The sequence below is a fragment of the Hordeum vulgare genome, chromosome 4H, assembly GCF_904849725.1.
Source record: "Hordeum vulgare subsp. vulgare chromosome 4H, MorexV3_pseudomolecules_assembly, whole genome shotgun sequence".
Lineage (NCBI taxonomy): Eukaryota > Viridiplantae > Streptophyta > Magnoliopsida > Poales > Poaceae > Hordeum > Hordeum vulgare.
The window spans coordinates 594,976,690-594,989,836 of NC_058521.1; the positions used below are offsets into that span (position 1 = coordinate 594,976,690).

Consider the following 13,147-nt stretch of genomic DNA (forward strand, 5'->3'; position numbering starts at 1 on the left):
GGCGTGCCACCAGCAGGCTGCCCCTACGACCAGCCCGCCATACTGCAAGCAAGCTTTCGGGAGTCAGGCAGGGTACGAAACAATAATAAATACTGCAGGCCGCGCCGCGATGACCACCCGTGCATACATACATACACACACACGGGTACAGCAGCATTCCCAATGAAGCGGCTAGCAGGTACGGCATAGACCCGCATATCAAAAGGTTAGCAGGTGTAGAGGGAGAAACAACACGACCGTGCTCAGGTGCAGAAGCATTTACATAGTTTTCGTCCACATTTTACCATGTCCAACATACCATTACACAAAGCTACTAGAGCGTTGCCACGGCAAGCAAGCAAGCAGGCGACACGGGGTCAAAAGGCTGGAGGGCGGCAGGGCCGGCCGGGGGCGAGCTCGCTAGCTTAATTGCTCTAGCCAAGCCAAGCCAAGCCAAGCCAAGCCAGGCCTTGGATGTTGTTCGAGCGCTGTTTGGATGGATGTAAATAATTTGGGAGAGATTTGGCTGCCTGTCTCGGGATGCGTGGATCGGTGGATGGCCCAGCGCCCCGACCCGAGTGCCATGCATGCTACTCGTGTCTAGTATCGCCACGCACGTACCCAGCCAACCCGGCCGAAGGGTGCGTACGTGATGCCTGTCCGTCCGGTGGCACACGCACATGCGAACCGTACGTGCCGCCAAGGATATCTCCTCCTCCTCCTTGCGGCCGTACGGGCGCGGGGGGTAAACGGAGCATTCCAAGTAGATGGGTACACGGGAGAAAAAGGCTTATCCTCATCTTTTTCACCCGACGGGCAGACGGGAGATGGTACCACGCTCGCGCTCGGCTCGCTGCATGCCAGCCTGAGCTAACCCGATCCACGGCGGTTCTCGTTTTCGTGTCCATCTCATTCTCGCGCCAAAACGCGATCGTCATCGGGCCGCGTCAGTCGGTCGGTGGATTGGCCCTCGCCGGTCCAGGCTCCGCTACGGCCACAAGCGCTGGATGCCAACGGCGAGCCAGATTTCTGTGTTTTAGCCACATGCATGGCCTCCCTCCCTATCCCTACTATCCCTATGCCTGCTGGTTCTGGGCCTCTCTACCAGACATTCAGAAAAATATCTACTCTGCTACTACTACTAGTATCTCGGCTAACACGGTACATACGTAGAGCTTAGGGACTGTCAGCAACTCCATTACTAGTCATGAAGAGAACGAACCATGATGTTATGCTCCTTTCTTCCAAGCGCAACCATAGCAGCAAATGCTGAGTAAGATGTGCAGTGCAATCAGTACGTAGAATTTCTCATGTTCCAGGGTATAACAGGTTAAGCTGGCTCGTCACTGTCAGCTATGTGTAGCAGACAAAACTACACTACTTGTGTGCATGTCAAACAGAAAGAATGGGCATACCACATTCATCCTTGTTTTAAGCCTTGATGGTTGTCATCACTTCTATCCAGTAGTCGAACGGACCGGGCAGCAAAGAACTATGACACCATTTGATCTGCTTTTGAAGTTCAGGCGCGTGTTCCACCTACACGAACAAATCATGCCAACCATTCACATGTTTGCTCACCTGTTTCTCAAGTTCAGGCGACAGTTTTCCACCCCCTTTCTTAACTGATGAAAAGATTGTACTGGCAAATTCAAACCCCCCTTTAGAACCCGCCGTCAAAATCTTTTGTAATAGAAAAAAGAACACATCAGCTCCTGCAACACAAGTGGGAAAAGATCCTTTTCGTGCAAGCATTGATCAGAGATGTCACCAGCAAATTTCTCAATCACATACCTTCAGATTTGAAACTTCAAATGTTTCTATTTCTCTGGTACAACGACAGTGTTGTACAATTTAAAAGCCGATGCCGTGAAAATTTACATTCAACATTGCCAACAGATGAAGAAATACCATCTGCCTTTTTTTTTCTAAATAAATGTATTTTCACACATCACAGTTTAAACAAAGTTCACCTGTGTCGCATAGTCAGCTCGCAGAAAGGCAAGATCTGGAATTCGTTTTCAATCTACAAGTTACACATGTTATATTTATATACAGATCCAAAAGGTTCTTTCAACGTGAGGAAAATAACTGTACAGCCTAGAACCGTGATATATACAAAGAAAGAGCATGTGGACCAATGTGTTCTGCAAATACAACATCATAAATTCACGCCAGCGGAAGTTCTTCAATGCATTTGACACCTCCTGGACAAAAAGGTTGGAGGGAAGGACCAATGCTCCGACTTCCATGCAAAATAATCTTATCATTCAAATCTCGTGAAATGATGATTCCCATGAGAAAAGTTAGTTCTTGATGGACCTCTGATGTTGCCCGGTCAACTGAGCACTGCAGAGATGGCTCCTCAAATTAGCTATGTACCTATGGATCCGCTGCTGATTGAATGGTGAAAGGGAGAAGAGTGGATTCAGTGGCAAAGCAGTTGCTTCCTGCAATATAAATGTGAGCAGGATGATTGCTTTTGAGTATAGCGCCATTGATCTGTTTTGGCATCCCAAAAGTTCCTTTGTCTGCAAAATAATGTAGATAAAGTCAAAAGAAAACATCAACTATAATCAATACATGAATAACACATTAAGCACAGATTCAAAAGTGAGTTCAAAGATGGGAATTAAGGCAACCCCACTGGTCCACTTATACCAGATCAAGTTCTCATGTATAAGTAGGCAAATGGAGAAAACAGTGCTCTGGTAGCAGGGGTTATGATTTATGTCTCATATAGTTTCATAAATGCAGAATTGTACTCCCTCCATCCGGAAATACTTGTCGGAGGAATGGATGTATCTAGATGCATTTTAGTTCTAGATACATCCATTTTTATTCATTTTTGCGACAAGTAATTCCGGACGGAGGAGTACTATTTGGACATCATTTGATGAAGTTACCAACCACCTAAAGGGAACTAGGACCCTGGTTTTTACTGAACCATTGTAAAATCATAATATTCCGGAATTAAAGGGAGAAGGGTGTAAAGGATCTACTTAGTTCATGGAACTAGACTGAGTCCAGCGGTTTGTGTGCTTGTGTAGCTATGCTCAGTTCAGCTCCAAGGGTCATAGAACCATCTTAACCCTCACAAACATATCTCGTACTGTTCAAAATATTATTGTACTGTTCAAAATATTATTGTTTACTGGCAACCTTGTGGTCAGAGTATTTTCCAGCAGATGCCTCGATAGGGTACTCTGGCCAGACGAGTAGATCGGATGGGAAACGCTAAGGTTCAGGCCCTCGTGGAAGAGGTAAAACCCTATGCTGCTCGTGTATATTGCTTGTGTACAGGGGTTACAATGACCGAGGGATTGAGCAACAGCTTAGTTCTGTCTCTCTACACCTAACCTAGCCCTGACTCATATGGGTACCAGGATCTAGGGCTACATGATCCTAGTCGGTTGGAGGAATCCTCCTGGACGCCGGCCACCTTGTCGTGTACTCCAAGTCTTCCAGCTGGGTAATCAGCCGAGAGCATAACCGACCTAGGGGTGCCCAGGGCGGCCTACTCGGGCCAGCTTTCGGTAAGGTGAGGAACCCCTGGGCCGGAACACCATCACTTGTGTTCTGGCAAGTGATCAAAATATCACCTTGACCTACAGCTAAGTGTTTCTGCAAATGTATACAAGTACGCTCCATGATATACTCTTCAAAACACCCTTATTTAGTGGTGACCTTGTGTTTCAGCGAGTGACCACAATATTGTGTCCAAAAGGCAAGTGTTTCCACAAATGGCATCCAAGAACTGTGTGAAGAAGCCAATACTGAAAACTTCCACAAAACTATTCATAAAATATTGTGTTCTGCAAGTGTTTCCACATTTCATAAAACTGATAGTAGGGTCTTCTCAAAGAAAAGGGTGAATTCCACTTTTACCCTATAGTTGTACATTCGTGGCACATATTACCCCATTTAGTGGAACTTCCGTCGAAATATCAGATTTTGGAGACTTTTAACACGGCATTACCATAGTTTTTATTTTGCATGTTTATGTTAGATAGGATCGGCAAGTTGCGTCAATGATTCGTTAGAAAAATGTGTAAAGAACATAGGTCATTGTTGACGATCATGTCCAGACTTCTCGCCCATTTGTTCCATTCCTCATCCTCGTCCAGATATTTTTGGACCCGGGATGTCACCTCACATCTTGCCTAATGGACACGAATCAGAAAATGAGGGTCCGAAGCTTCTAAATGGGGTATTTTAAACGAATTTCCACTCGACAGGGTAATTAGTGTCACAAATGCATATCTAGGGGGTAAAATATGGAATTCACTCCAAAGAAAATGTAGATAGCCACAACTGCCACATATGATGATTTCTGTTCATACCATTGTTCATTAAAAAAAATTCCTTGCTTTTTCTTGATACAAAAATACTCCGTTCTTGTCCTTATTTTGTATGGTAATTTTCTAATAATAGATAGTGCCTCTGTGACTTAATATAAGACGTTTTCTGACACTATGACAGTGTCAAATAACGATTTATATTTTTGATACGGAGGGAGTATATAACAAGAGAACCAACTGCTTGGACAACCAGAGGTAAAGCCTGAGCATCGGTGTAATGTTACTTCATTTGAACAATTTCCTGGCGAATTTAACTGAATTATGCATGTGATTGTAAATAAAAATCAGGTGTAGCATCCATGACATGCATAGAGAAACCAAATCTAAATCAACCATCTACGGGACTTAGATAGTGATACTTACTGCACCACTTTTCCCATATACTAATGCAGTTTGGAATATGATCTCCATTGCGTCTGGCATCTCAGTGTTATCTAGAAACAGAAAAAGGTTACTAAAAGAGGTGATATTATACTAGCACAAGAAGATAAGTGGATATTAATGTTCTAACCATTGTTCTCCCGCAACCTATGTGATATCTTCTCAGCACGGTCATATGCCTTGATGAACCCACTTTCAACCCAGTAACGAACAGAAGCCGGCCTAGTGAAATCCAATCCTTGTGCTACATTGGGAGATTGATGCTGATCACTCTTAGGAAAGTAATTCTCATGTGCAAATGTCGAAAAACTTCCATCATCTGAAGCATCCGGCAATAAGGTACATCCATTAAGCGCCTCTTTCCAGATAGCAAGTATCACAAGTTCAAGTGATAGTGCCTCCAGGTCCAACCCTTTAAAAAGCTGTATATAATCCAGAAAAGTAAACATAAGTGACGTTGAGATGAATTTGGGATTATCGTTTCCAAATTATCAAATAAATATCATAGCTAAGATCATCAAAAAGATATCTGAGACAGTGCGACAGAGACTTACGAAGAAAAAAACTCCATGTAACACAAACTGAGAAAAAAGTGCCAGCCACACCATGATTTGTTGAAAGGCCGTGAGTTTGAAATTAAACAAAAACGCAGGTAGTCTAGACGAAAACATACTTACATTGCTAGAAACAAACGTCCTTACAAGAGATATATAGAGTAGAGAAAGCTTGGTGGTCCAGCTGGAGGCAATTAACACTAAATATCCTTATCAAAGACACATCGAAGTCTACATTGTTACATGTTTTCGAAAAATAATATTGACAACTCAAACTGCGAAAAGTAAAAAACATAGACTGATCATGAAGAAAATCTAAAGGTAAGGAGTTCCAATTTGCATAGTGGACAGAATGAAAATGAACATACTGTTCAGTGTTCAATAGACATGATACTAATTGACACTGCAGCAGTATTACCTTCTCCTGAGCAAGTTCTGTGAGAATGACAATATACTGATTCAGTAGGTGAAGCCTTGTATAGTAATCAAGTGGCCTCCCTCGCAGATTTTCCATAGTAGTTGACTCACGAGAAGCGGATAGTGGAGTACATCCATGGGTTTTCACTCTACAGAGCGAGTCTCTGTTTTGATTCTGAATAGGCCCATTGATAGCAGACATATCATCACAGCGGGATCTTGCGCCTGTGACTTCCTTCATTGGTTTCTCAAGTGAAGACAGCAACTCCATGGAAGTGGTGTTTGCATAAACTAGTACATATTCTCGTTCGATCCACTCCCATGAATCAAATACTGCAACATATAGAAAATAAGGTCTAAGCAGAGGGCATAAATACGATTTGTAGTTCTAGACAGGGTCTAGTGTACCTTTTGAATCTGCACTTTCAGACTTTACTTTGACAACAGCAGAAGAGATAGTCTGGCATGTATCCTTTAAATCAAGAGCATGATGTGACTCAGCCACGATTTCACTGTCCCTGAGAACAATCGAGATAAATACATGACCAAGCCAAGTGCAAAGTGGAATGCTTTTAACTATTCCAAAAATGTTCAGGAAATCTAGAAAAGACTGGAGGACTGCTGCACATAGAGTAGCTGTCCCCATGTATAAAGAGCGCAAGACAAAGTCAGGGACACACTAAATCTGAATGTGATGAAAAATTCCAAATCCAATCCACATGTAGGTGCAAGGACCAAGAAAATATGTGGCTTGCATATAGGTTCAGTAGTACAGAACTTGACCATTCGCCGTGGTTTATATATTTCTTTTCGGGGTACATGTGAGGACAGCTTCTCATATGGTCAGCGGGCCTGTTTTTAGAGTTAAAACTTACAAGGCTTGATACGGAAAAAGTTCTGAAAGAAGGTAGATCACTGAAAACAACCCGATGAACTTCTGATTTTTATATACTACAGCCAGAGAAACAGGAATACCTTGCTGTTGCCAAAAACTTGTGATTAAAGAATTCCTCAAAAGGCATTCTCATTGCTGAAAAAATGGAAGAAAATTTTGATAGTTATATTAAATAGCCCAAATGGAAGTAGAACAAAGATTACTGCAATGAGATATGCCTTATTTGCGTAGAGACAAAGTGAAGTGAAAATGGCAAACTCACCTGGATCAAGGCATATGAGTCTTCTGCACAGATCAATAAACTCAGGATGTAAATCAGCCTCTATGTCTGGAGGGAAACTGAGGCCACTAGATGTCAGGACTTTTTCACGCAGCTGTAATCAGACAACAAAAACATGTAGCAGTGTTAGGCTATACATGTACTGTGACTGTACAGATCTAATTGTACAATAATACGAGCAAACCTCCACTCTATTCTCCCCAAGAAATGGCAGCTCCCCCGTTACTAGCTGGAAAAGAATGACTCCAACACTCCATAAATCTGCCTGCAAGATTTTTCCTGATAGAGATTATTGCCTGTTTATTGTTAAGATCATGGCAGATTAACTAAATATACCTTTGCATCATATTTATCCCCTCGCCAGATTTCTGGGGCCATATAATATGGAGACCCACAAAATGTGGCAGCCAAATTTTCATGCATCAGAGATCTGTAGCCAGAAGGTAATTTTCAGTTGTACATTTGCACTTATAAAAAGCTCCTTCAACCAATAAGAAAGCTCACAATGAGTACAGAGCAAAGTTGAGTATTGATAAGACCAGTAAGTCATGCCATTGTGGAAAAAGAACACTTGACAGAAAGTAACAGTTATAAATATTTTGCTTATGGTCTGCATCTCCCCAATAATTCCAATCAGAAGAGGAAGGAAGATTGTCCTATAACTGTGACACTGAGAATTAAGCTCTCACCTGGCAAACCCAAAATCACCAATTTTCAATGTAATTGCATCCCCGTCGGTTGATAGCAGAAGGTTCTACATAATTTACAGCTTAATCAGTATGGAGAAAATAATGCATCGGTAAATGATAATGGATGGAACAAATAACTGGGCCAGATAAATCACTATACAAATTTTACATGTGTAATTTGTTATTAATGACTGAAATTCAAATACAAGTGTCAAGTAGTATGAGTGAACACTGAACAGCGTGATTTTCAATGCAGTTTGGCATTTGATGGTAAACTGACATTGATTGGGAGCTATTAATGTAAGTTCAACTTTTGACCAATAATGTAAGTTCAGTTGATAATTATGGAAACCCTTTAACATAGGATCATTACTTTAGTTTTGGCTCTTGTTACCCAAAAATAAACACCACAAATCACCAATCGGGCCCAATTAACAACAGATTCCAACCAAAAATGCCTAAAAAGTTGACCCCCAGACCAACCGTAAACCCTAAGAAATCCAGTAGAAAAGGCCGTAAGATCTAACCTGGGGTTTGAGGTCCCGGTGCACGATCCTCTTGCCCCTCAGCACCTTGAGCCCCTCGGCTGATCATCCAAAACAACACACGGCAGTGAAGCAAAATAGGCGCATCAAAACATACACATCCCAGTATATACAGTAATAACAAGGGGAAAGGGGACTGTCGATTGGGAACATACCGAGCTGCCGGGCGAAGTCCCTGGCGGTGGCCTCCGGCAGCCGGTTGCGCGGCCCGCCGTGCGTTAGCCTGTAGGCCTCGAGGTCACCCCCGTCGCAGTACTCCAGCACCAGGAACAGCTTCTCCCCCGTCTGCGGTGAAAATCGCGGGGCATTTTTTTACCACACCGAGTTCGACCGCAACCACCAGACACCAGTGGTGCGGACTGCCGGGGCTGGAGATTTGGGAGGGAGGGGGGGTTAGTGCTGCCTACCTCGATGGTGTCGATGAGGCGGAGGATGTTGGGGTGGGAGAGGCTGCCGAGGATGCTCATCTCCTGGAGGATGCCGCGGCGGACGTGGTCGTCGACCCGGCGGCGGTCGATCTCCTTGACGGCGACCCGCGCCCCGGTGGTGGCGTGCACCGCGCGGAACACCTCCGCGAACGTCCCCTTCCCCACCATCTCCCCGAGCTCGTACTCCCCCACCACCACCCGCGGCGGCCGCGGCGACGCCGGGCCCTCCTCCATCGCGCCTCCGCCTCCGCGCGCAGCCGGGGCCTGGTCGGGCACGGCGAGTTCGTTCGTGTTGGGGGCGGGCGGGCGGGCGAGCGAGGGAGGCGAGAGCGTGTACTGCTGCCGTGCCGGTGGTGGTTTGGATTACGGAACGGGGCCCGCGTGCTGGTGGTGGCCTCGCCAGACGGGGGAAAGGATATTTGCGGGCCGTGGCGGTCAATCTAGCCAGTGGGGCCCCGCATGTCAGAAACCTGCGATGGGATACGGTTTTGGTGCAGCATACCTCGCTCGAAGCCACTTGGGCTCTCACTGACGGCCCGGGCGCGGATACGGCGGGCCATGCTGTCAGTGGGTGCGGACGGCTTACTTTTTCTTTATTGTACTGTATGTATGTATGTATGCTCGGGTGGGGGGCCTACCGGTGGGGAAGCGGGGACCGTGTGGGCCTTTCGGAGCTCTTTTTAAACGGCTTTCTCTGCCCATCGGTGTCGTGTGGCACAAGCTGTTGCTTCGTAGCAGAGGCTAGTAGTGCGGTGACGTGACAGGTGTCGTGTGGGATGCGGCGTGCCTGCCGCTGCCTCGCGCTACCTTTTGCATTGCGCGCACAAGCGGTTTGCCAAAAGAAAACGAACGCCAAAGTTAATAGGAGCAACTTCAACGCATCGATCTAAATTAACACGTGTTTTGATCGTCGCTTATCTTCTTTTGCGTTTGAGTCGACCGGACATCCAATACGCGAATGTATTTTGAGGCCCGCTTGCCTTGTTTCTACAAACATATGTAAATTTGATTAATACTGTACTACTTTACATAATTGAAACAAAATACAAACATTTTATAAAGTTTTACAACCAAACAAATATCTTATAGTTTTACAAGCCAAATAAGAATAAAATTGTCTCAAATCTCCCCTAATAATAATAAAGCGCGTAGCGCTTCTGCCGCACGTCGTCGATTTTTTTACAAAAACACCCCTCGCTTTTTCGGTATTCAACCCGCAGTTCGTTTTTAAGTCAAAAAAACGAATCTTTTTTGCAAACCCCCTGATGTTTCACGTAATCAACCCGCGGTCCGGATTTAAGTCAGAAAACGAATCGTTTTTTTTGCAATTTTCTATAAAAAACTGATGTTTCACGTAATCAACCCGCCCTTTGTATTTTAACAAACAAAACCCTAACTTTTCAGTTAATCAATCCACATTTTATCTAAAACAAAATTATCCATATCTTTCAAACCGTAACTCCGATTTTAACATGTTATATATGAAATTTGATTAAAAAAATGCGTAGAATCTAAATAGGATGTTATTTTTAGCTGTTGAATACTTCTTAAATATTATTTCTGGGGCAAACTTAATATGTAGTGCACGATCCTTTTTTTTCTCTCTTTCCGGCGACGATATGAATTGCAATAAACATCCATTAAATTAAAACCAAATTGAGAGGAAAGAAAACATCGTTAACAACACATGCACACCTTTGGAAAACCTCGTGGGGAGAAACAACATATTTCTCATCTTATTCCGAGTGACTGTATATTCAAACGTGTTTTCATTGTGTGAGCACTAAAGTCATCGTCGGCAACACAAATGTGATATCATGTGAAAATATATTGCGTTCACAGCATGTGTTATTTTCTCTTCCGTTGCAACGCACGTGCTCTTTTGCTAGTACATATATTAAAAGATACATCTCTTGGTTGTCAACATGACCCACATATGCTCAATCAAATCATCTTGCGGTTGAATATGGGTTTTTTCAATCATGGATTTGATGATGAAACTGAATGAACTATGCAAACGTTGTCGTTCCTCCATGCTCAATCATAACAATGTCAACCTAAAATTCAAACCCTTTCTCATGCATACGTTCCACGCGCTCCTTTTCTACTATCATTTTGCGTGATCACACAAGCACCCATCACCTCTCACGACTTCTTGGTGCTCCAAGTTCTAGCAGGATACCGAACGATGGCCCATCGAGATTGCAGAGCATCAAAGACACGCTCCACATCTTTCCTAGTATTTTCTTGCTCTTGAGAAGATCTCTTCATCTTCTCTCCTACATGGTTGGAGATTGTCTTCACAAGAGCAGTCCAATGAGAATAGATATCGTGAGCTATGTAGTATCATTTGTTATAGTTGTGGCCATTGATGTTAACATTCACCTACGAACATTTGTATTTGGCAAGACTTGCATACACCAGAGAGCGCTAAAGCATGTTGATATCGTCGTGAGACCCGGCCAAGCCGAAGAAAGAGTGATAGGTCAAGAGATCTTGTGAAGCCACGACCTCGAGTATGACGGTGCAAGCTTTGACATGGCTCCTATACTACCCTTGCCAAGCAGAAGAGCGGTTCTTCCACTCTCGGTGCATATAGTGTATGCTACCAAACATCCCCGGGAAGACCCTGCTTGCATTCACCGCCAACAAACGGGTTGTATTTACAACATTTGGCTCTCTCTAGTACTTAGGGTCAAATACTATAATCACAACCTTGCAAAACCTATACATAAACTCTAGGCACGTGGACTCGCTCATACGGATATACTCATCAATGAGATCACCGGGAACTTCGTGTGCAAGCATCCAAATAGCGGCAATGCATTTCTGATAAGAGGAGAAGCCAATCTTCCCAACAGCATCCTCCTTGCGCTCTAAACACTTATCGTATGCTGATATGTCTCCAATGTATCTATAACTTTTTGTTGTTCCATGCTACTATATTATCATTATAGGATACTTTTTAAGCATTTACTTGTTGTTTATATTATTTTTTAGCACTAACCTATTAATTCAGTGTCAAGTGCTGGTTATTGTTTTCTGGATTTTTTTGGCCTTTCAAGAATACTGTACCAAACGAAGTCCAAATACCCTGAAACTTTTTGATGATTTTTTCGGGACTAACATAAGACCTGGAAGCTTTGGAGGAAGATGAGAGGGCACATGAGGCACCCCCAAACCAACAGGGGGCGCCCTGATGGCTTGGGGCCACCTCGCAGCTTTCTTGGCCTCGTTCTCTTTGCTATAAATTCACATATATCCCAAAAACTCTAGAGAGCCACCCGAAACACTTTTTCCGCCACCGCAAGTCTATGTTCCGCCATGTGCCCATCTAGTGCCCTGTTTTGGTGCCCTATCGGAGTGGGATCGATCACGGAGAGCCTCTACACCAACCTTCTTGCTCCCATGGTTATGTGTGAGTAGTTCACCACAGACCTATGAATCCGTAGTTAGTACCTAGATGGCTCTCTCTCTATGTTCTTCATTGCCAAGATCGACGCGATCCCTGCGGTAATCTATCTTATGTAATCACTTTTGTGGTATGTTTGTTGGGATCTGATGAATTGTGGGTTTATGTTCAGATTATTGATGAATAAATATTTGAGTCTTCTTTTAATTCCTATATGCATGATTGTTATAGATTTGTAATTCTCTGTGATCTATCAGTTTGGTTTGGCCAACTAGATTGATTTAGCTTCAGTGGGAGAGGTGTGTTGTAGTGGGTTCAATCTTGGGGTGCTCAATCCAAGTGACAGAAAGGGACATGACACATATTGTATTGATGTCATTAAGGATAAAACGATGGGGTTCATTCATATTAATTGGATTTACTTTGTCTTCATCATGTCATCATCCTCCTACCATTACTCAGTTATTACTTAATATTCTCGATGCATGTTGGATAGCGGTCGACGAGTGGACAAATAGTAGTAGATGCATACATGAGTTAGTCTACTTGCTTATGGACTTGATGCCTATATACATGAACATTGTCGTGAATAAATATTGCATGACTATCCACTTTCTATCAATTGCCCAATATAAATTTGTGTGCCCACCGTATGCTTTCTTCGATAGATAAGCCTCTAGAGATAAATATGGCCCGGATCTCTTCACAAATATATTTACAAAAACTCTAAATACCTCAGCGTCTTTTATTATTTGCATTTACTTTTTATATTTAATATATTTATATTATTTATCTATCACTACTTATTTCTTGCAAGTAACGAGTTCAAGGGATTGATTACCCTGTTGCCCACGCTGGGTGCAAGTGTGTGTTTTTTATATGTAGGCGTTGAAGTCGGGAATTTGCGTGGTCCTCCTATTGGTTCGATAAACTTGGTTCTCACCGAGGAAAATACTTACCTTTACTATACTGCATCATCCCCTCCTCTTCGGGGAAAATCCCAATGCACTTGCACCCAACGCGGAGAAGAGGGTTGATAATCTCCTTGAAATCGCTACTTGCAAGAAGATAAGTAGTATAGATGATAGTTGGCTAAATATAAATTGAATAGTAAATAAAAAGTAAAGAAAGGCAACGATGAAATAAGATCGTTTGTAAATTTATATGAGAATTGACCCCGGGGGCATAGTGTTCTCCCGTGGCATT

General features: G+C 43.3%; 1 protein-coding gene across 1 annotated transcript; it reads right to left on the reverse strand.

Annotated features, from left to right (window-relative positions):
• Nucleotides 1–1,936: 1,936 nt before the first annotated feature.
• Nucleotides 1,937–8,910, reverse strand: LOC123449882 (serine/threonine-protein kinase ATG1a-like). The gene is made up of 13 exons (XM_045127241.1): nt 8,509–8,910; nt 8,257–8,386; nt 8,084–8,142; nt 7,557–7,621; nt 7,204–7,297; nt 7,052–7,132; nt 6,850–6,961; nt 6,668–6,722; nt 6,101–6,210; nt 5,694–6,025; nt 4,852–5,143; nt 4,704–4,774; nt 1,937–2,510 (listed from the first exon to the last, which is right to left on the reverse strand). Exons 1-13 carry the CDS (start codon nt 8,761–8,763, stop codon nt 2,286–2,288), a joined length of 1,881 nt encoding a protein of 626 aa, XP_044983176.1. The 5' UTR covers nt 8,764–8,910; the 3' UTR covers nt 1,937–2,285.
• Between the last annotated feature and the right edge of the window lie 4,237 nt (nt 8,911–13,147).

Bases quoted from the DNA above. Each gene is read 5' to 3' on its own strand.
- LOC123449882 (XM_045127241.1), bottom strand. From the start codon at position 8,763: ATGGAGGAGGGCCCGGCGTCGCCGCGGCCGCCGCGGGTGGTGGTGGGG. The intron at 7,622-8,083 runs GTTAGATCTTAC...TAAATTATGTAG, and splicing joins ACCGGGACCTCAAACCCCAG to AACCTTCTGCTATCAACCGA. The intron at 4,775-4,851 runs GTTAGAACATTA...TTCTGTTTCTAG, and splicing joins TAGGTTGCGGGAGAACAATG to ATAACACTGAGATGCCAGAC.